The 21,315-nt window shown below is 44.1% G+C and overlaps 1 protein-coding gene across 3 annotated transcripts in view; it reads left to right on the top strand.

The window, feature by feature from the left end:
- RASA2 (RAS p21 protein activator 2) overlaps nt 1-21,315 on the top strand; it is a 60,180-nt gene that overhangs the window by 2,934 nt on the left and 35,931 nt on the right. For all 3 annotated transcript variants that reach the window (XM_064165153.1, XM_064165154.1, XM_064165155.1), the window contains exons 2-6: nt 2,588-2,693; nt 5,390-5,493; nt 7,777-7,871; nt 13,970-14,046; nt 21,145-21,228. In XM_064165153.1, coding sequence (XP_064021223.1) covers nt 2,588-2,693; nt 5,390-5,493; nt 7,777-7,871; nt 13,970-14,046; nt 21,145-21,228 — 466 coding nt within the window. The remainder of the gene's footprint in view (nt 1-2,587; nt 2,694-5,389; nt 5,494-7,776; nt 7,872-13,969; nt 14,047-21,144; nt 21,229-21,315) is intronic.

Below are 21,315 nucleotides of genomic sequence, written 5' to 3'. Positions count from 1 at the left end.
CAATGTCTGACTACTCTTTTAGGAAAGGAATTTTTCCTATTATCCAATCTAAACCTCCCCTGGTACAATATCAGGCCATTTCCTCCTGTTACCTGATACTAGGGCAAACAGACCAACCCCCACCTCTACTCCAGCCTCCTTTCAGGGAGTTGTGGAGAGCAATAAGGTCGCCCTTCAGACTAAACAATCCCAGCTCTCTCACAGACCTTGCTTTAGAAAAGCTTCACGTTCATAATCTGGGAGAATTCCTTGTAACATGTTTCATACAAGTAGGGTGCATCTTGGTGCCTAACCTTTGGCTTTTCCACTGCTACCAGCCTTGGCCCTGACTGTTTTCATATGTGGCACACGAGAGAGCACGGTAATATTAATGAGGCAACGTCAGTTCTGCAGTAAGTTCCTATTTACGGTGTTCAAGAATACAGAGTAAAATCTGAAGTTACTGATGTTGTATAAATCATCACAACAGATTTAGAACTGAGGCATGTACTTAAAGGTGACTTAAGTAGCTATTGGATGCCTAACAGTGAAAAAATACAAGTAGGATCACATTTGCACTCCCTGATGCTCTCTTTCTTTTTTGTGAGTCAATTGTGTTTGCAGCCAATCTCCTGCTTCCAGCCTTGAAGTAATGGGCAAGATGAACTGGGGTTACCAATTTTAAGACCCCTCCATAATATTTCTATTTTCATTTTTTAATTTAATTTAATAATCAAATTCCCACTAGAAATCCACTGAAGCTCTGTCCTTTCTTTAGGATGTGTGGGTGTCTCTATTTCATGTGTCATATTGATGACCAAAAAGCACTTTACAGAGGTATGTGAATCTTGTGTAGATTGAGGCATATCTCATAGCGTGGTCTTTTATGCTGACTAGCTTCTGTTTTCATTTTGTGACACATGGTGTTACGTTTTTAGTTGCTTTCCTTTTGATGTGATCTCAGGGGTAGTTCTGAGTTCAGTCTCTTTGGAGTCTAATGATTCTGTTCATGCTTTTTGATCTGTCAACATTAAGTGTGATGTTTAAAACCAGTGTGTATACTTCCTCTTTTCTCATACCCATGTTGATGCAGAGCTCATTGATGCTTTTGAGAGCACAGTTTTTAACTGTGGAAGTTACTTAAGCGTCTGTTCATGCTTTCCATCAGTGTACGTACTCCTGACTTGGAAAACATCATGCATAAAGTATAATCTTTCTTCCTGTTGAACTGTCCTGTTCTCTACTCAGGCATTGCTTAATTTTCAAGACCATAATAATCTATTTATCAAAAAAGAAAAAGGGAGAAGGAAATGGGGAGAAGAAAAAAGTAAAGTTCAGACTTCACAGGCAATAAAGCTTACTCCACTGTGCTTCATATCCCTGGAGTTTTTGAAACGGGTACACTTGTATGACACTTCAAATGTTTAAACCTGAGGTCTTTGAAAGTGGAGGTGATATTTTATTCAGACATGATAAGTAATTATAACTTTGAAGTAGTTTTCATCCTCTTTTTAGTGCCTTCTGTAAAGTTTAGATAATTCCTCCTTTCATTGGAACAGGTATTTCCAGTAGCAGACACGGATGAGTTCTACTGTAAAAGGTGCTAACGCAGGTTCTGGTTGCCTGTGTTTAAGAATTAAAGTGCAACAGAGAGTGGCTACTTGCTGATTAGGAACCTCTTCTATGAGAGAATAGCAGTGAAGCTTTCTCTTTTAGCAGAATAAAAGGTGAAAAGGCTCTGTCTGCTGTCTTCAAAGACATTTAGAGGGGAAGCAAACATCCGATGGGAAATAACTGTTTAAGCTAAGGACAATGTTGCTGTAAATAAATGTAGGTGTGTGCAGCACTCAGATTTTGGAAGAGCTTTCCAGTTTGAGCACTGAGAACTGTTTTTTGCTCTAAGGGCTTTGAAAGAACCATTTCTGGAGGCTGTGTGTTAGTGCAGTGGCCTAAGATCAATACCTAGCAAATCTTGGTATTCCTGTGTTGCCAGTTATCCTGTCTCATTAGGAACTTCCTTTTCCTACTAGTTCTTGTTCATGTTGCATTTGGTCAGTACGTGGTTTTTCCCTTGCATACTAGACCAGACAATTAGGAAAAAACAGAGTACTCAAAGGTGAACCTTTGAAAATATATCGGTTAACATCAGCTATTCATTGTGGAAAATGAAATCAGGGGTTTGATGGGTGAATTGTTATTAATCAGCCTGCTTTAGCAGAGAAAATACCAAGTAAACAGGAGCTCAGCCAGATCCTGTCTTGGAGTCTTATGACTTAATGCATTAACACCTCAGGCTGCAAGCTTCTTGGATTTAGCAAGCTATGCAGGGTCAAGCCCAAGATGAGACCTCTCAAGGGAAAGTGCAGGTGCTGCAGGAAGTGGTGTTCATGAGTCAGTGCTGTCTTCTTCCTGTCAACTCTTCTTCCACATGAAGATGGATGTAGCAATTTCTGTACACTGTTGGATCTTACAAATTGGAAATGAATATGGAAAGACATGAATGGAGGAGTACACTTAGGACACATGTCAAAGCTGTAAAATTCTTGTGCCTGATACTTTCTGATTTCCTCCCTCCCCCAGTATCTACAGTAATTATTTTTATTTACAGATGATGCCAAGCACTTAGTACCCAATAAAATGAGAGACTTTTTCTGTACCATAAATTTGGACCAAGAAGAAGTTTTTCGTACACAGGTGGTTGAAAAGTCTTTAAGGTAAGCTGTATTTATAAGTAGAGATGATAATCAATTTTTTGGGTGATATGAAATTGAGCATGTTTTATTAGGAGATAGAAGGCAATGTTCTGAATCACTTGTTGCCCATAGGTGTCTTTCTGTCTCTGCTGACTGCACGGAGAGAATCATAGAATGGTTTGGATTGGAAGAGACCTTGAAGCTCTTCTGGTTCCAGCTTGTGCTGCCATAGGCAGGGACACATTCCACTAGACTGGGTTGCTCAAGGCCCTGTCCAAGCTGGCCTTGAACACCTCCAGGGAGGATGCATTTGCAACCTCTCTGGGCAACGTTGTGCCAGGGTAGGTATAGGCTGGATGTTAGGAAGAAGTTCTTCACAGAGAGAGTGATTGGCATTGGAATGGGCTGCCCAGGGAGGTGGTGGAGGCACCGTCCCTGGGGGTCTTCAAGAAAAGCCTGGATGAGGCACTTAGTGCCATGGTCTAGTTGATTGGATAGGGCAGGGTGATAGGTTGGACTGGATGATCTTGGAGGTCTCTTCCAACCTGAAGAAGAATTCTATGATTCTATGTATTTTTACAATGTGCAAATAGATTTGGGCCTCTACCTGCACTGGGACTATTATTGGAGCACAGATGTGAAGCAAATGACTTTTCAGAGTTAGAGAACCATGGATTAATAACGAAATGAAAGAAGAATATTTTGAGTAATGATTCAAGAAATGCTTCCTGGCATGGTGTGAGATTTCTCTTTTTTCTAGAGAAACAATTTAAAATTGAAATTTTTTCCCCCTCCTTGGAAAGTTAAAAGATTCTCCATGAGCCTCTTAAAATCTGTTTTCAGATGTGAGGAATTGGAGAGTGGTTGTCATACCTGCATGCTGTGTTTTTAATTTGAACTAAAATTGGTTTCTTTTTCAAATTGAACTTTTTGTGTGAATGCAACATTATAGCAAAACTTAATTTGCATGTAGCTTTTATGGAAAAGGCAGATCTAGGGGCATTTTAGCAAGGAAAGGAAGAGCAAACATGTATGCACAGATTGAAACTTAATCTCCTTTGTTTCTCTGATCCAGTTCTTCCTGTATGGCAGTCTGGTCTTCCCTTGAATTAGCACCATCTTCTGCTTTTCTGTCTGTCACAGTCTTTAAAGTTCTTGAATCAAAGGCACAAATGAAAGTTCTAAACTTACTCAATTCCTGAGAAACAGGTTTGCCATTTAATTGTTCCTCACTGGTATAACCTTTTGTACCCCATCAGCCAGTTCTGTATCCACCTAAGAATGTCTTTACTTATCCTTTGTACTCACCTTGAATTTTCCCTCTGTGCCCCATACTTTGCTAAAGAATCATGAACAACAGATTCATGTGACAGTGGTAACTTAGGTAAGGAAGAACTTCCCAGCTTAAATAAGACAATTCATTACTTTCTGTTTATGCTTATACTATAGATCTGCTTTTTCCTGCCAAATGTGAGACTTTGTGTAATGTTGAGGTCAAAATGTTTGCTAGTGACTGACACAGAGGCAGTACAGTAGTGAAGTTTGCTTTCTTTGTCATAGGGTATGGTTGCTAAATAGTTATTTGGAAATCTCTGCTAATAGTCTCCATCCTAGACTAATTACTTGATGATAATTGGATGCATAGAGTTCTATAGATCCAGGAAAAATGAGGATTTAAGACTTGGAAAATTAACAAAGATTGAATGACTGAAACATTAAAACAAAAAGGCAAGAAGCTGAGAAACCTTTTCTATCAACCAAGAAGTCTTAAAGTTGTTTCTCAATGTCATTTTAAAGTCTGTTTTGTCACTTTTGAAGCCTGTGGTAAAAGGTCTGTGTTTAAAAAAAAAGGAACTGGTAAGTTAATCAGTTCCTTCATCTTGCTCTTCAGACCCTGCTCTCTTGTCTTCAAATGCATTTTTGGGGATGTCCCTGCTTACTGCACTGGCATTGGCCTAGATGACCATTAAAGATCCCTTCCAACTCAATGCATGCTACACCTGTGAAATTCCTCATAATGGATTCCTGCAGTAAAAGCTCTTCTTTCTAAATACTGGCTATAGAAATTCAGAATGTGAGATTTCACCTGTGGGTGGTTTTTTCCCCACTTTTAATTAGCTCTTCTCATGTTTTTTACTTATTTAATGAGCAGTTTGCTCTTAAGTATTTGGTGTTTTACTTGTGATTATTTTTGAGGGAGTAGGGATGATATCCTGTTCTTCCTGGTATTCTTTTGGACTGCTTGTTCCAGACATAAGCATGTTTATATTAGTTTAATAACAGTGCTGTAGCAATACAGTGTCAGAAAGGTATTGCAGCAAGAAATATCCCCCCCCCCTTTGTCTCTGGGTTTAGTATAACAGTCATCACAGCACTTTTCTGTAGAAAGAAAGCAGGCTGGAATTAGTTTCATGGAGCTGCAGATCTTTCACCAATGATGTTAATACAGTTGTAATTGAAAGTGGTCTAAGTCCTAAGAATCCAGTAGTTCCAAAATTGTGGAGTTAGGAGGGGTTTGTGCATGCACCTGATTTTCAGAATTCACAATTTGCAGTGACACAAAAAATGTTGTGCACCATTTGAAATGCAATGTTCTGACTGCTAGGTAAGTACAGTGCTAGAAGCCTACAGCTAGGACTACACTGAAATGCAGTGAGTTTGTTTGTATAAATGACATAAAGTGGTTTTCTGTTTTAACTTTCAGTCTTTATTTTCAGCCCTTATTTTGGAGAAGAATTCTACTTTGAGATTCCAAGACCATTCCAGTGGTTGTCCTTCTACATATATGATAAAAGTGTTCTGCAGAAGGACCTACGTATAGGTAAGTTCTGGAATGCTACCTAAACATTGCATAACATTTGATTGGTTTCAGTGTCATTATCTGTAGTATTAAGGGCATGCTTATTAAGGTGATGTGTTCTTAAAACACAGTGTATAGTGCTTCTAAACTAAATGGTGCTTTAAAGTTTGAATTAATTGCTTTGTTGTATTAAAATATGCTTATTTTTTAGACCATTTCTTTGAAATGGTATTATGAATGTGAAATGAAAATTATGACAATTATATAGAACCATGGAATCATTATAGTTGGAAAAGACATATAAAATTAAGTCCAGCCTTCTACCCAACACCTCCAAGACCATGTCCCAAAGTGCCACATCTACTTATTTTTTTGAACACATTTAAGAAACCCTTTTTTCCCCTTTCTGTTTCATCAGACAGTTTGGGTAACTGTCACTACCTATAAGTCTTTAAAGAATTCAAATCATGGAATTCATAGAATCAACCAGGTTGGAAGAGACAGTATCACAGTATTATCAGGGTTGGAAGAGACCTCACAGATCATCAAGTCCAACCCTTTACCACACAGCTCAAGGCTAGACCATGGCACCAAGTGCCACGTCCAGTCCTGCCTTGAACAGCCCCAGGGACAGCAACTCCACCACCTCCCCGGGCAGCCCATTCCAGTGTCCAATGACTCTCTCAGTGAAGAACTTTCTCCTCACCTCCAGCCTAAATCTCCCCTGGCGCAGCCTGAGGCTGTGTCCTCTTGTTCTGGTGCTGGCCACCTGAGAGAAGAGAGCAACCTCCTCCTGGCCACAACCACCCCTCAGGTAGTTGTAGACAGCAATAAGGTCACCCCTGAGCCTCCTCTTCTCCAGGCTAACCAATCCCAGCTCCCTCAGCCTCTCCTCGTAGGGCTGTGCTCAAGGCCTCTCCCCAGCCTCGTTGCCCTTCTCTGGACACGCTCAAGCATCTCAATGTCCCTCCTAAACTGGGGGGCCCAGAACTGGACACAGTACTCAAGGTGTGGTTTAACCAGACCTCCAAGATCATCCAGTCCAACCTAGCACCCAGCCCTAGCCAATCAACTAGACCATGGCACTAAGTGCCTCATCCAGGCTTTGCTTGAACACCTCCAGGGATGGTGACTCCACCACCTCCCTGGGCAGCCCATTCCAATGCCAGTCACCCTCTCTGTGAAGAACTTCCTCCTAACATCCAGCCTATACTTCCTCCAGCACAACTTAAGACTGAATGAGCTGTGGAACACTTTCACAATAATTGCAATTGTGCAATAATTCTTAAAACTAGCTATAGATATTAGTCTTTTCTCTGTCAGTGCACTGTGTAACTTAGTGACTTAGAAGTTTGCTGCAGAATGCTTTGTGTAGCATAGGTGAAAAACTGCAGCCACCCCCCTCAGTGTGTAACAGCTTTATATCCAAAGAACAGCTGCAGTAGCTGTTATAAAACTCCTTGTAAGAGTGATATGAAGAAAGGCTTCGCATTACTTAGGTTGAGGAAGGAAATGATTTGCACCAGGATGAAAGCTAACTTGGTATAGTAACAGCTTTCCTTTTTTTTTTTTTTGTTGGGACATGCAGCACTGTTGCTGTTCTCTCAGGTCTTTACTGTGGTATTTCCAGCCACAAGGGTGTTCTTTGTTTTACCTAATCTTGTTAATACATTGTATTTAACTTAGTTTGACTTTATATAAACAATTTAATGCTTTAGAATCATAGAATCAATCAGGTTGGAAGAGTCTTCCAAGATCATCCAGTCCAACCTAGCACCCAGCCCTAGCCAGTCAACCAGACCATGGCACTAAGTGCCTCATCCAGGCTTTGCTTGAACACCTCCAGGGATGGTGACTCCACCACCTCCCTGGGCAGCCCATTCCAATGCCAATCACTCTCTCTGGGAAGAACTTCCTCCTAACATCCAGCATATATTTCCCACGGCACAACTGGAGACTGTGTCCCCTTGTTCTATTGCTGTTTGCCTGGGACAAGAGACCAACCCCCACATGGCTACAACCTCCCTTCAGGTAGTTGTAGACAGCAGTGAGGTCACCTCAGAAAAATGATTGTTCTGCACACAGTGCACAGGAACTTAACTTACGTTTCCATAAGCTTTTCATGGAGCATCATAAGCTTAGAAAAAAAAAACCCCAAAACAACAAAAAAGACCCCCAAAACAAAAAAAATGAAAGAAAGAGAATTTAAACAAAAATCACACTTCAGTTCTATTTACATATTTGTCCTATTAAGAAGCACTTTATATTTATCTCTCTCTGTTCTCAACCAACCCCCACCCCCAGGAAAGGTGTCCATCAAAAAAGAAGATCTGTGCAACTACACAGGAAAAGAGAACTGGTTTATGCTTCAGCCTGTGGATTCTAATTCAGAGGTTCAGGTAAATAATTGCATGGTTTTGTTTTTAAAAGTAAATATAAAGGAGTGCATGTGATGGTAGAAGTTTATATTGATCTGTATGGGATAAAGGTTATCTTCTGTCTCAATTCCTGTGAGACAGCTGTTGTTTGATGCAGCTTGATTAACAAATAATGCCTATTCTACATTTCTAAACTAACTGTATTGTTTAAAGCTGGCAGAATCATACAATGATTTGGCTTGGAAGGGACCTTTAAAGCTCATCTAATCTACCCCCACCTGCAGTGAGCAGGGACATTTTTAACTAGATAGAGTTGCTCAAAACCCTGTCTAACCTGATCTGGAATGGTTCTAGGGATGACACTTCTGTCACCTGCCTGGACAATCTGTGCCAGTGTTTCACCACCCTCACTGTGAAAAAAATTCTTCCCTCTATGTAGTCTGAATCTCCCTCTTTCAGTTTAAACCCATCATCCCTTGTACTGTTGAAAAAGACCCTGCTAAAATGATTGTTCCCATCTTTCTTGAACTCCCTTTAAGTACTGGAGGGCTGCAGTAAGGTCCCCTTGCAGCCTTCTCTCCTTCAGGCTCAGCCCAAGCTTGCTAACCTCATAGGAGAGGTGTTTCAGCCCTGCGGCAGCAATTTCGTGTCTGTTTACTGAGGGCCCCAGAGCTGGGCACAGAACTCTAGGTGAGGTGTTGTCAGAGTGAAAGGAGGGAGTCACAAAAGGTTAGGGGCTGGAAGGAACCTCAGAAGATCATCTAGTCAACTTCCCTGCCAGAGCAGGATTACCTATACCAGATCACACAGGAACGCGTCCACGCAGGTTTTGAATATCTCAAGAGAGGGAGAATCCATAACCCCCCCAGGGCAGCCTGTTCCAGTGCTCTGTCACCCTCACAGGGAAGAACCTTCCTATGCCTCAGCTTCCACCCACCTCTTAATCATCTTTGTGGCTCTGTGCTGAATTCTCTCAAGCAGTTCTGTGTCCCTCTTGGAGTAGGGAGCCCAGAACTGGACACAGCTGAATTGCTTCCCTTGGTCTGCTGACCATGCTTCTTTTGGTGCAGCCAAGGATGCCAGTGTGAGTGCAAATTGCTGGCTCATATCCAGCTTTCCATCCACAAGTCCCACTTCAGTCTCTCTTTGCAGGGCTGCTCTCAATCTCATCATCCCCCAGCTTGTATTGATAATGAGGATTGCCCCATTGAGAATTATGTAGAACCTTCCACTTGGCATTGCCAATTATAGAATCAGCCAGGCTGGAAGAGACCCCCAAGATCATCCAGGCCAACCTAGCACCCAGCCCTAGCCAATTAACTAGACCATGGCACTAAGTGCCTCATCCAGGCTTTGCTTCAACACCTCCAGGGACAGCAACTCCACCACCTCCCTGGGCAGCCCATTCCAATGCCAATCTCTCTGGCAACAATTTCCTCCTAACATCCAGCCTAGACCTCTCCTGGCACAACTTGAGACTGTGTCCCCTTGTTCTATTGCTGGTTGCCTGGCAGAATAAACCAACCCCACTTGGCTACAGCCTCCCTTCAGGTAGTTGTAGACAGCAATGAGGTCACCTCTGAGCCTCCTCTTCTCTAGGCTAAAATTCTGTGAAAAAAAATCTCATCTCATGAGGCTCACATAGGTCCACTTTCTGAGCTTGTCCGGCTCCCTCTGGGTGACATTCCGTTCTCCTGGCGTGCCATCTGCCCCACTGCAAATTTGATGAGGGTGCACTTGATCCTGGCATGCCATTGATAAAGACATTACTGGTCCCAGTATAGAATTCAGAGGGATGCTGCTTGTCTCCAAAGTGAAGCAGAAGTTTTGAAGCGGCTATTTGGGAAATGCCTTAACAGTATTCTTATGTCTTAAGTCTTCCTGGAGCTGTACAGATGAAAAGCATATCCACATGAAGTGCACTGCTTATTTGTTGTGGCAGCATGGCCCATTTATTTTTCTTCTGAATAAAACCTCAATCTGTACAACCACACTTAAAACCTGTACATTCAAAAACTCTGCCACTACACTTGCGTCAAAAGTCCTGATAGAGATCTGCAGATCAGCCACTTCAGAAAGCCTCTGTGCTGCTTTCAGCAAACAAAACAAAAAGGATTGTCCCTGAAACTCTCTGTACGTGTCAGGAAAATATTTACTTAGAGTCACCTCGCTGCAACCATCGCGGTGCCAACTTTTGAGCAAACTGCATCTACAGATAGCTCCTCAGGAGCAGTAAAGTGGGGAGTGTTGTGATGGTTTGGGTGTTCCCCACTCCCCCCCCACTTTGAAAGTCACCCAGACTAGACTCAGCAGCTCTGGAAATTGAATGAAGCTTTATATTTACAGCTTAGCACAATATACAAGCAGATGTTTATAATATATGCAGAAATATACAAGTTAAAGGTAATACAGAAACGCAACAGCCCTCCCAGAAACCTGAGTCTTCAGGAGGGGCTCCCAACCACCCTTACACCTTTCTCCCACTCCTTTCCCTTATCCCAGATCTTGCCTTCTGCCCAAGGAAGATTGAAGGGTCGGCCAGGGGGGATTAGAAAGCAGGTGGATTTAGTCACACAGACGGCAGGTTAGGTTAGAGAGAGGTTTGCAGCCCAAAGCCCAGGCAGAGAGTGTCTGTATTACCTGTATTTACATTCTTGTTCTTATACATGTCAGCAAGCCTATGAGTGCAGTAGACATCACCTCTGTTTTCTTTTTCACAGCCTATAATCTAATTCTTCTCACCAAAACATTCTAGCTAGCTTCAAACTAGCACAAGTGTAGACCACATAATTTGGAGGTGATGGGGCAAGTATGCTTTGGGGGTTTGTTGTGGGTTTTGCTGCAGTTGCTCTTTAAAAGAAAAGATTTTGAGAGCATTTGCAAGGTCTGCTTAGTAAAACTAGTTAAGTCAGCTGTTGCAATAAATACTAATGTCTTTTCATTTGTCATTCAAAAGCTTTGCCTTATAAGGCTGTTGGCATGCTTCCTAGTATCCTTGTTTTATCATGTAAATCTACTTTTGCAGTTGAGTTTCTCTGTGTGACAAATGTTTTCTGAAGGTACCTATGTTCCAATCTGTGTAGTTACAACTTACAAAATGCTTGACAGGCATCCCGAAATAGTTTCATTAAAACTTTCTTATAAAAGAAACTTCACTTCTCCTCCCTTGTGATGTACAGAGAGAGAAACACACCCCTTGCCCCTGGGGATTTGTGGTAACATTCCAGTTTTGTGTCAAAACATAAGTGCTATAGAAAAATGTGTGCAAAGTCAGCAAAGGATTTTCCTTCCATTTTAGTGTTGTGCTTCAAATAGTAGCTTGCTTCGTTTGCCATGTGTTAAAGTGACCTTCCTGGTCGTAGAATCATAGAATCAACCAGATTGGAAGAGACCTCCAACATCATCCAGTCCAACTTATCACCCAGCCCTGGCCAGTCAACCAGACCATGGCACTAAGTGCCTCATCCAGTCTTTTCTTCAACAGCGCCAGGGACGGTGACTCCACCACCTCCCTGGGCAGCCCATTCCAATGCCAATCACTCTCTCTGGCAACAACTTCCTCCTAACATCCAGCCTAGACCTCTGCCAGCACAACTTGAGACTGTGTCCCCTTGTTCTGTTGCTGGGTGCCTGGGAGAAGAGACCAACCCCACCTGGCTACAGCCTCCCTTCAGGTAGTTGTAGACAGCAATGAGGTCCCCCCTGAGCCTCCTCTTCTGCAGGCTGCATACCCCCAGCTCCCTCAGCCTCTCCTCACAGGGCTGTGCTCCAGGCCCCTCACCAGCTTTGTTGCCCTCTTTTGGACACGTTCCAGCACCTCAACATCTCTCTTGAATTGAGGAGCCCAGAACTGGACACAGTACTCAAGGTGTGGCCTGAGCAGTGCTGATTACAGGGGCAGAATAACCTCCCTTGCCCTACTGGCCACACTGTTCCTGATGCAGGCCAGGATGCCAGTGGCCTTCTTGGCCACAAGGTCACATTGCTAGCTCATGGTCATCCTGTTGTCTACCAGGGCTAAAAACCCTCATTTCTTTCAATCTTTCTTTATAAGAGAGATGTTCCAGTCCTCTCATCATCTTTATAGCCCTTTCCTGTACCCGTTCCAACAAGTCTCTCCTTGAAGCAGGGAGGCCAGAAATGGGTGTAGTACTCCAGAAGTGGCCTCACCAGGGTAAAGGGGGAAAGAAACCTTATTTCAACCTGTTGGCCACCCTCTTCTTGATGCATCCCAGGTTGCCAGTGGCCTTCTTGGCCGCAAGGTCACATTGCTAGCTCATGGTCATCCTGTTGTCTACCAGGGCTCCCAGGTCCTTCTTCCCAGAGCTGCTCTCCAGCAAGTCAGCCCCAGCCTGTACTGATCCATGGAGATGTTCCTCCACAGATGCAGGACTTTGCACTTGCTCTTGTTGAGTGTCACTGAGTTTTGCCTTGCCCAGCTCTCCAGCCTGTCCAGGTCATGCTGGATGGCATCATTTGGTGTCATCAGCAAACTTGCTGAGGGTACACTCTGTCTCTTTGTTCATTTTATATGAAGCAGTCATCTGAACAGGGCTGTACCCAGTACTCATTCCTGGGGAACACTACTAAGCCTTTGCCCTCCAACTATGCTCTGTCTGCTGTGTCCTTCAGCCAGCTCCTAATCATCCCATCCACATGGCTTTTAAGCTTGGCTGTGAGGATGCCACAGGAGACAGTGTCTAAATACTTGCTATTTGGCAAATAGACCCGTTCCAAGAATACTGAGGACAGCATGGTTTAAAGGAAAGGCCATGTCAGTGTCTGGTTATCTTAGATATGAAAGCCAGTACAAATAGCAAGGCCCTGAAAAGAATAGCTGTATTCTTCAAGCAGTAGATATCTGAAGCAAGGTTATAGTACCAAAGTTTGGTCATCACAGGAAAGTTGCTCTTGGTGGTTTGGAGTTTTTGCAGCCTTTCATTGAGAGAATAGAGTAGGCTACTGTATTCCCAGTTGGGATGGTTTGGGTGTTCCCTGCCCCCCCACACTTAGGAAAATCACCCAGACTAGGCTCAGAAGCTCTGGAGATTGAATGAAGCTTTATATTAACAGCTCAGCACAATATACAAGTAGATATTTACAATATCTGCAGCTATATGCAGAAATAGACAAGTTAAAAGTAACACAGAAACACAGCAGCCCTCCCAGAAACCTGAGTCCCCAGGAGGGGCTCCCAACCACCCTTCCACCTTATTCCTGCCCCTCTACCTTACCCCAGGCTTTGCCTTATGCTCACGGTAGTTTGGAGGGTCAGCCAGGAGGTTAGGAAGCAGATGGATTAGTCAGGCAGGTTAGAGAGAGAAGTGCAGCCCAAAAAGCTCAGAGACTCCCTTATCTATATTTATATTCTTGTTTTTATACATCTCAGCAAGCCTATGAGTGCAGTAGACATCACCACTGTTTCCTTTTCACAGCCTGTCATCTAATTCTTCTCATCAAAATATGCCAGCTAGGCTCAAACCAGCACACTGAAGTTAATCCACCTTTTATGGATTCTTAATACTTCCTATCATATCATAGTAATATAAGGAAGAAGCCAGGTTTAGCAGATCTTGCCACCTCTTCCTCCCCTTTCCTTGGCTTTACTGTTGCATGAGTACATCAAGAGACGTCATGAAATAGCTGAAAGCTGCATGGGGATGCATAATAGATTTCTGAATGCTGTTGAGACTAGTGGGATGGACAGGATTTCACAGATGGGTGTTAAATGTTGCTGCCTCTGGCTGCTGCGTGCTACTCGCCTTTTATGCCTGTCTTCAGAGTCCAAGGTGATTTTGGAACCCTCTCCTGAAATGCTCATTGAAGTCACTGGTTGTTTGTTCAAGGGTTTGTCCTGTGTTTAGGATGAAATAGCTGAGAGGGCCTTTTGCTCTTGGTGCTTTCTTGGGCTGGAAGATGTATTTTTGTGTGTTGTTAAATCTCTGGAGGGTTGGCCAATTAAGGTACTGTCTGCAGCTGAGGATGCATGCTTTAGAAATTATATAGAATGGAATTGCCTTAAAAAAGCTTCTAACTGTAAACTTTCTTTTTCTAATCAGTCCTTGTAAAATAAAGGCTTTAAAGCTGTTTGTTTCTCTTGTGTGTGTTGTGTTTTTCAGGGAAAGGTTCACCTTGAATTAAAACTGAATGAGCTGATAACAGATAACGGATCTGTGTGCCAGCAACTGGTAGTACAGTAAGGAAATACATTAATCCTTCAATATTGATTTGTTTGTTAGAGCCTTGTTTGTTGCTCTTAATACTGCATGTCATGATGCAAATAACATTTTTGGGTTTGTATGACTTCCCTTGGAGCTTCTTTGCTAAGGGAACTGGTGTAGGCTTAGGAAACAAGGTTCAACGACTCCACATGCAAGGTCCTGCATCTGGGTTGGGCCAGTCTCAGGCACAAATCCAGGCTGGGTGCAGAGTGGGTTGAGAGTAGCCCTGAGGAAAAAAAGACTTGAGGGTTTTGCTTAATAAGACACTCAGCATGAGCCAGCAGTGCACTCATACAGCCCAGAAGGCAAACTGTATCCTGGGCTACATCAAGAGGATTGTGACCAGCAGGTGCAGAGAGGTGGTTCTTCTCCTCTTGTCAAACCCTGCCTTGATTTCCATGTGCTGGTCTGGTGTTCCCATTGTAAGAAGGACACAGTTGTTGGAGTGAGTCCAGAGGAAAGCCACAAAGGTAATCTAAGGGCTGGAGAAGCTCTGTTATGAGGATGGCCTGAGGGAGCTGGGATTGTTGAGCCTGGAAAAGAAAATACTTCAAGGGGACCTTGGAGCTACTTTCCAGTACCTGAAGGGAATCTATGGGAAAGCTAGAGAGGGACTTCTCCTGAAGGTGTCTAGCAGTAGGACTAGGGGGAATGGCTTTTCAGCTGAGGGACATTAGGTTTAGTCTAGATCTTGCAAAGAAGTTCCAGTGGAAAATGTTGGCCCAGTTTCTTAAGGTGGTGGGACTTTCTGAACCCAGCTAGGGCTTTCACTTTGTGTAAGAATGCTGAAAACAAGAGATTGGCACCCTTTTTTTTCCCTGGAGAAAGTCAAATTAAGACTCCTACTGCTTATCTTATAGAATCAAAGAATTGTTTTAGTTGGAGAGCACCTCCAAGTATGAGTCTGACCATCAAACTAAGACTACCATGGCCATTAAACCATTTCCTGAGATGCCATGTCCACATGTTCTTTGAACACCTCTAGGGACAGTGACTCCACCACCACACTGGGCAGCCTGTTCCAGTGCCTGACCATTTTTTCAGGAAAGGCATTTCTCCTATTATCCAACCTCAACCTCCCTTGGCACAGTTTCAGGCCATATACTCTCATTCTGTCACCTGATAGTAAGGAGAAGATTCTGTCTGTTTCCTAACTGCAACCTTCTTTCAGGGAGCTAGAGAGCAATGAAGTCTCCTCTCAGCCTCCTCCAGACTAAACAGTCCCATGTCCATCAGCTGATCCTCATATGATTTGTTCTCTAGGTCCTTCACCAGCTGTGTAGTCCTTCTCTGGACATGCTCCATCACTTTAGTCAGTGTCCTCTTAGTGAGGGGCCCAAAACTGAATCCAGAGCCCAAGGTGTGTCCTCATTAGTGCCAAGTGCACTACCCTACTCCTGCTAGCTACACTCTTAGACTTTTTAGAAATACAGGCATAAAGCTAATTTTCCTTTGGTGTGAAGAGTTATCTTCACCCAGGGAGGTGGTGGAGTTGCCATCCCTGGAAGTGTTGAAGAAAAGCCTGGATGAGGCACTTAGTGCCATAGTCTGGTTGACTGGCTAGGGCTGGGTGCTAGATTGGACTGGATGATCTTGGAGGTCTCTTCCAACCTGGTCGATTCTGTGATTCTATGATCAAGACAACTTGAATGGGCTAAGCCCTTATTTTATGTTCAGCTTTCATATTAATAGGAAACACATTGTTAAATTTCCTGAAAATGCACTAAGAGAACATTTCTGCATGGTTAATTAATTTTTTGGGGGTCTCCAACACTGTTTTGTTTCCTTTTCTAATGTGTGAATGCCTGGGTGGGGAAAAGATAGTTAATAGATTAAGTGCTGCCTCAGTGTGGGCTCTTCTGCAAAGCCACAACGGCATGCATAGTAGCACTTGTCAAAAATGGTGATTGCAGCTCTCCTTTCTGGGAGTCTGCAAAACTGGGAGGCTTACAGAAAGGCAGGGAGGGACTTTTATACAAGGGCTTGTAATGCTGAGTTGATTTAATGGGGAGATTCAGACTGGATGTGAGGAGGAAGCTGTTCAGCATGAAAGTGGTGAGAGGCTGAAATGGGTTGCCCAGGGAGGTGGTTGAGGCCCCATCCCTGGAGGTGTTTAAGGCCAGGCTGGCTGAGGCTGTGGGCAGTCTGATGTAGGGTAAGGTGTCCCTGCCCATGGCAGGGAGGTTGGAACTGGCTGATCCTTGTGGTCCCTTCCAACCCTGACTGATTCTATGGTAATGGTTCCTGCCTTTTATGGCTACTTCCCTTGCTGTGCTTTTGGAGCTTGTGAGCTATTGTGTGTGATTGGGTTAGTTCAGGTTGCCAAACCTCATGAAACCTGTTTTGAAACCCGAATAACTTTCTGTAAAGTTAGTGAGCAGGGTCACCACAGGTAATATGTGCAAAGCAGGACTGTAAGAAGAGGAGACTGCATTTTGGTGTAGTTAGCTGACCTAGCTGTGCTGTCAGATAGTGTTTACAGCAGATTCCAGGCAGCAGCTGGAGAGTTAAGGAATGGTTATGTCTGGCTGTCTTAGAGATGAAGAGAAGAGGAGGTGAGATAAACTTAGATGAAATTCTGAAGGTCAATGGGTCTGAAAAAGAAAGATTTGGGAATATTGCAAGTTGATGATCAGAGGAGCTGCAATATTGTTTGGGTTTTGAGACGTTGGAAAGTTTGGTAGACCTCACATTGTGGCGATATAAATGGAGCTTGGGCAGGCAATGAAAAGGAAGGTCTAGAGTTGCTTACACAGGGGACATTGACTGGAGCATGAAATCAGCTTGGAGCAGCAGATCAATGACATTGATGAGGGCACAGAGTGTTTGCTCAGCAAGTTTGCTGGTGACACCAAAGTGGGAAGCTTGGCTGATACAGCTGAAGGCTGTGCATCCATCCAGTGAGACTTGGACAGACTGGAGACCTGGGCACAGAGAAACCAAATGAGGTTCAACAAGGACAAGTGCAAACTCCATCAGTACAGGCTGGGAGGTGATCTGCTGGAAAGCAGCCCTGTGGAGAGGGACCTGGGGGTCCTGGTGGAGAACAAGTTACCCATGGCACAGCAATGTGCCCTTGTGGCCAAGAAGGCCAATGGGATCCTGGGGTGTATTAGGCAGAGTGTGTCCAGCAGATCAAGGGAGGTTCTCCTCCCCCTCTACTCTGCCCTGGTGAGACCTCATCTTGAATACTGTGTTCAGTTTTGGGCTCCCCAGTGTAAGAGGGACAGGGATCTGCTGGAGAGGGTCCAGCAGAGGGCTGCGAGGATGATTAGGGGCCTGGAGCACTGCCGTAGGAGAGGCTGAGGGATCTGGGGCTTTTCAGTCTGGAGAAGAGAAGACTGAGAGGAGATTAATAAATGTCTATAAATATCTGAGGGGGGGGACAGGCTCTTCTCACTTGCTCCCTGGGGTAGGACAAGGAGCAGTGGATTTAAGCTGCAGCATAAGAGGTTCTACCTCAACACAAGGGGGAACTTCTTTACTGTAAGGGTCCCAGAGCACTGGCACAGGCTCCCCAGAGAGGTTGTGGAGTCTCCTTCTCTGGAGCCTTTCAAGGCCTGCCTGGATGCGCTCTTCTGTGACCTGAGCTAGGTTGTGTGGCCCTGCTCTGGCAGAAGAGTTGGACTTGGTGATCTCCTTGGGTCTCTTTGAACCACTGACATCCTGTGATCTGTGTGATGCATGTGGAGGTCCTAGTTCTGCTGCAAGGCTGTGTAATTTGTCAGTTAAAACGTTTTTCAGCTTACAGGAATTGACAAACAAGCCTTCCTTCAGTTTGTGTATGTTGTGGTCAAGCTGCAAGAAGACAGAGGAAGCCAGAAGAAGCAGTTTCTGTAACCAGAAGTGATCAGTTTTTGTTGGTCACGTTAAGTACACAAGTCATTCAGACAGTGACTGGGGAAGGAGTGAGAAACCATACATGGGGAAAGCAACTGCTTTCTGTAGGGCACCTTTCTGTCTGCTAGAGAAATGCAGAAGCTTAGTGAGTATGGCACAAGCTGTAGGAAGAGAAGTTCTCTCCAAATCAGTTTGACTTGATCCATTTGCTGTGAATTTCCTATGAGATTCAAGCTGAGGCTGACTTAAAGGTACTCAGTGCTCATACCTGAAATCAGAAATCCCTGGCAGCTGCAGAGACAATGTGCTTAGTGCTACACAATGCCTAACAGGCTGACAGAATCAAGTCCTGGCTGCCTCAAATCAGATGCCCCAACTGACTGAAAAGCTTAGACAGTTCAATTATGTTACCACTCTTACATAGCATGTGTGTGTTGGAGGAGGAATCAATTAATGCTTATGAAACAACTGGATGTTTCAAGAACCCATTTGAATGGTGGGTTTGAAATCACTGTGGGGTTCATTGTGGTTCAGAAATTACTGAAATGCTGAAGGCCATGTGCTTGAAAACAGGAAGAAATAGAACAAATGATTGTGCAGTGTGTCAGCACTGAAAGTTCCTTGGACTGGCTAAGACAAAGGGACTTGGGGAGGTTATAATCATCTGGTTTCTAATCATGCATACTCAAAACAGTTGAATTTTGAGGCAGCATGGGAGTGTTAGTGTCTGTTGTTTCCTCCCTTGGGTTTGCAGCTCTTCTTACCCTGTCAACCCTGTTTTTCCATAGTACAGAAAGCATTTCCTTAACAGTGTAGCTGTTGTTGCTGCTGTGGAACTTTAGCTTGGTCTCCACTACTTAATGTTTTACATGACAGTGTTAGAACATTTACTTGGTTATATGTACTTGGATCAGAAAAGGCTATTTTCTACTTGAGGTACATAGCTTTTACATTTCATTCAAACAGGCTAATTACAGTGACCAAACTTTACTTGCATTAATTTATTTAATACCTGTTTTTAAAGCAGATGATTTTAAGGAGTTCAGTTCTTGTTTGTGTTTTGTTTGTGAAATTTTGTGAGCTGCTGAATGTTTTTGGACTCATTAAATGCTACAGTGTGCACAGCTGCATTAGAGCAGCGTCTCGCTGAAGAGTCTTCTCTCTGCTGTGGATTTGCAAACTGGTTTGCTCTGCTGTCATAGAATGGTCTAGGTTGGAAGGGACCTCAAGGATCATCCAGCTCCAACTCCCCACCATAGGCAGGGACACTTCCCACTAGAGCAGATTTCTCAAGGCCTCATCCAACCTGGCCTTAAACACCTCTAGGAAGGAAGCAGCAACAATGTCCCTGAGCAACCCGTTCCAGTGTCTCAGCACCCTCAATGGAAAGAGCTTCCTCCTAACCTCTAGTCTAAATCTCCTCTCTTCCAGTTTAAACTCATTACCTCTCATCCTGTTATTACAAGACCTTGTCAGTAGTTCCTCCCCAGCCTTCCTGTAGGCTCCCTTCAGATACTGGAAGGCCACTATAAGGTCTCCTCAAAGCCTGTTCGTCTCCAGGCTGAAGAGCTCTGACTCTCATAGCCTGTCCTCATAGCAGAGCTGCTGTGGCCCTCCTCAGGACTGTCTCCAACAGTTCCATGTCCTTCTTGTGCTGGGGGCTTCAGAACTGCACACAGGACTCCAGCTGGGGTCTGAGGAGAGCAGAGCAAAGGGGCAGAATCCCCTCCCTTGCCCTGCTGGCCACACTGCTCTTGCTGCAGCCCAGCACACAGTTGCTGTCTGGGCTGCACTCACACTGCAGGCTCCTGTTGAGCTTTTCATCAGCCCAGACCCCCAGGTCCTTTTCCTTAGGGCTGCTCTCAGCCATTCCCCACCCAGCCTGGAGCTGTGCTTGGGATTGTGCCGACCCAGGTGCAGGACCTTACACTTGGCCTTGTTGGATGTCATGAGGTTGGCCTGGGCTCACCTCTCCAGCCTGTCCAGGTCCCTCTGGATGGCATCCCTGCCTTCTAGCAAGTTGACTGTGCCACACAGCTTGGTGCCATCTGCAAACTTGCTGAGGGTTGCTTGTTTCAGTTGGTTTTAGTTAATACTCCTATTTGGGCAGCATCTGAAGGTTAGTCAGCTTGCTGACTCAGGTCTGTTTCTGTTAGTGTTGCTGTCATACTGACTCAAAAATACTGCAAGCCTTCAGAAGAGGTCCAGAAAGTGTGTCTTTGTCCCCATGAGCATTACTGTCTAACCATCCCATCCCTTTTCATCAGGAATGGTGAACAGTGTGCCCAGGTACCTGTTAAAAGCACCAGCTTTATGACTTAGGGAAGGACTATGTTCAAATGATGGCAGGGAGCAGCATTTTAAAAGACATTTCACCCTGCTAATGCACTGTTCTGAAGAGAAACTTTAAACATTGTTTCAAAGCAAAACTGATTTTTCTGCTTGAATAGTATAGATGGAACCTAGACATGCTCAGACTACATACTGTAGTTTTGGATGCTCAATTTTATATTACTTTGAATTTCTCAGCTTATTCTACTCTGGATGTAGTTTAGCCAAAACAAAATATCTGAATATTATAGTGCCTTCAAATGTGGTTGCTGCCATGTGGATGAGAGCCTTTTGTGGGCCTTGAGAAATCAGATTTTAAAGCTAATGAAGCCTGCATTTTCCTCTGCCATAGGTGCTTGTTTGAGTTAGGATTTTGGCATGTGGGTATGGTACTGGAATGTCTCCTATCAAAGCAGTTCCAAGAATTTTGTTCTTACAGAGTCTGGAATCATAGAATCAGTCAGGGTTGGAAGGAACCACAAGGATCAGCCATTCCCAACTCCCCTGCCATGGGCAGGGACACCCTGCCCTAGAGCAGGCTGGCCAGAGCCTCATCCAGCCTGGCCTGAAACACCTCCAGGGACAGAGCCCTCAACCACATCCCTGGGCAACCCATTCCAGGCTCTCACCCCTCTCATGTTGAACAGCTTCCTCCTCATGTCCAGTCTGAACCTACCCACCTCCTTACTCTGACTTCATGTTTGACTGTTACCTTGTGTTACTATCCAGAAATCTGTAGTTAGGATCAACTGTATGTATGTACATTACATTAGATCCACATATTTATCAGTGTGTAATACAGCAGGATTTAAGGAACAGCTTCACAAATGAAAGACATTTTTTGTTTGTTTTCAAGCCAAAGACATTGTTTCACTGATCTGTTGATTGCCTTTTTCTTGTAGCATAAAGGAGTGCCATGGGTTGCCTCTTATAAATGGGCAGAACTGTGACCCTTATGCAACAGTCTCTCTTGTGGGGCCTTCCAGGTAACATTTTAGTTTAAAATTAATTAATCTAAAGTGCTGTTGTGTTAAACTGGGGGGGAGGAAGAAGAAAAGGTCATAGCTTTTAAG

Source organism: Pogoniulus pusillus, chromosome 26 (assembly GCF_015220805.1).
Source record: "Pogoniulus pusillus isolate bPogPus1 chromosome 26, bPogPus1.pri, whole genome shotgun sequence".
NCBI lineage: Eukaryota > Metazoa > Chordata > Aves > Piciformes > Lybiidae > Pogoniulus > Pogoniulus pusillus.
This window is presented reverse-complemented; position numbering and strand designations above follow the sequence as displayed.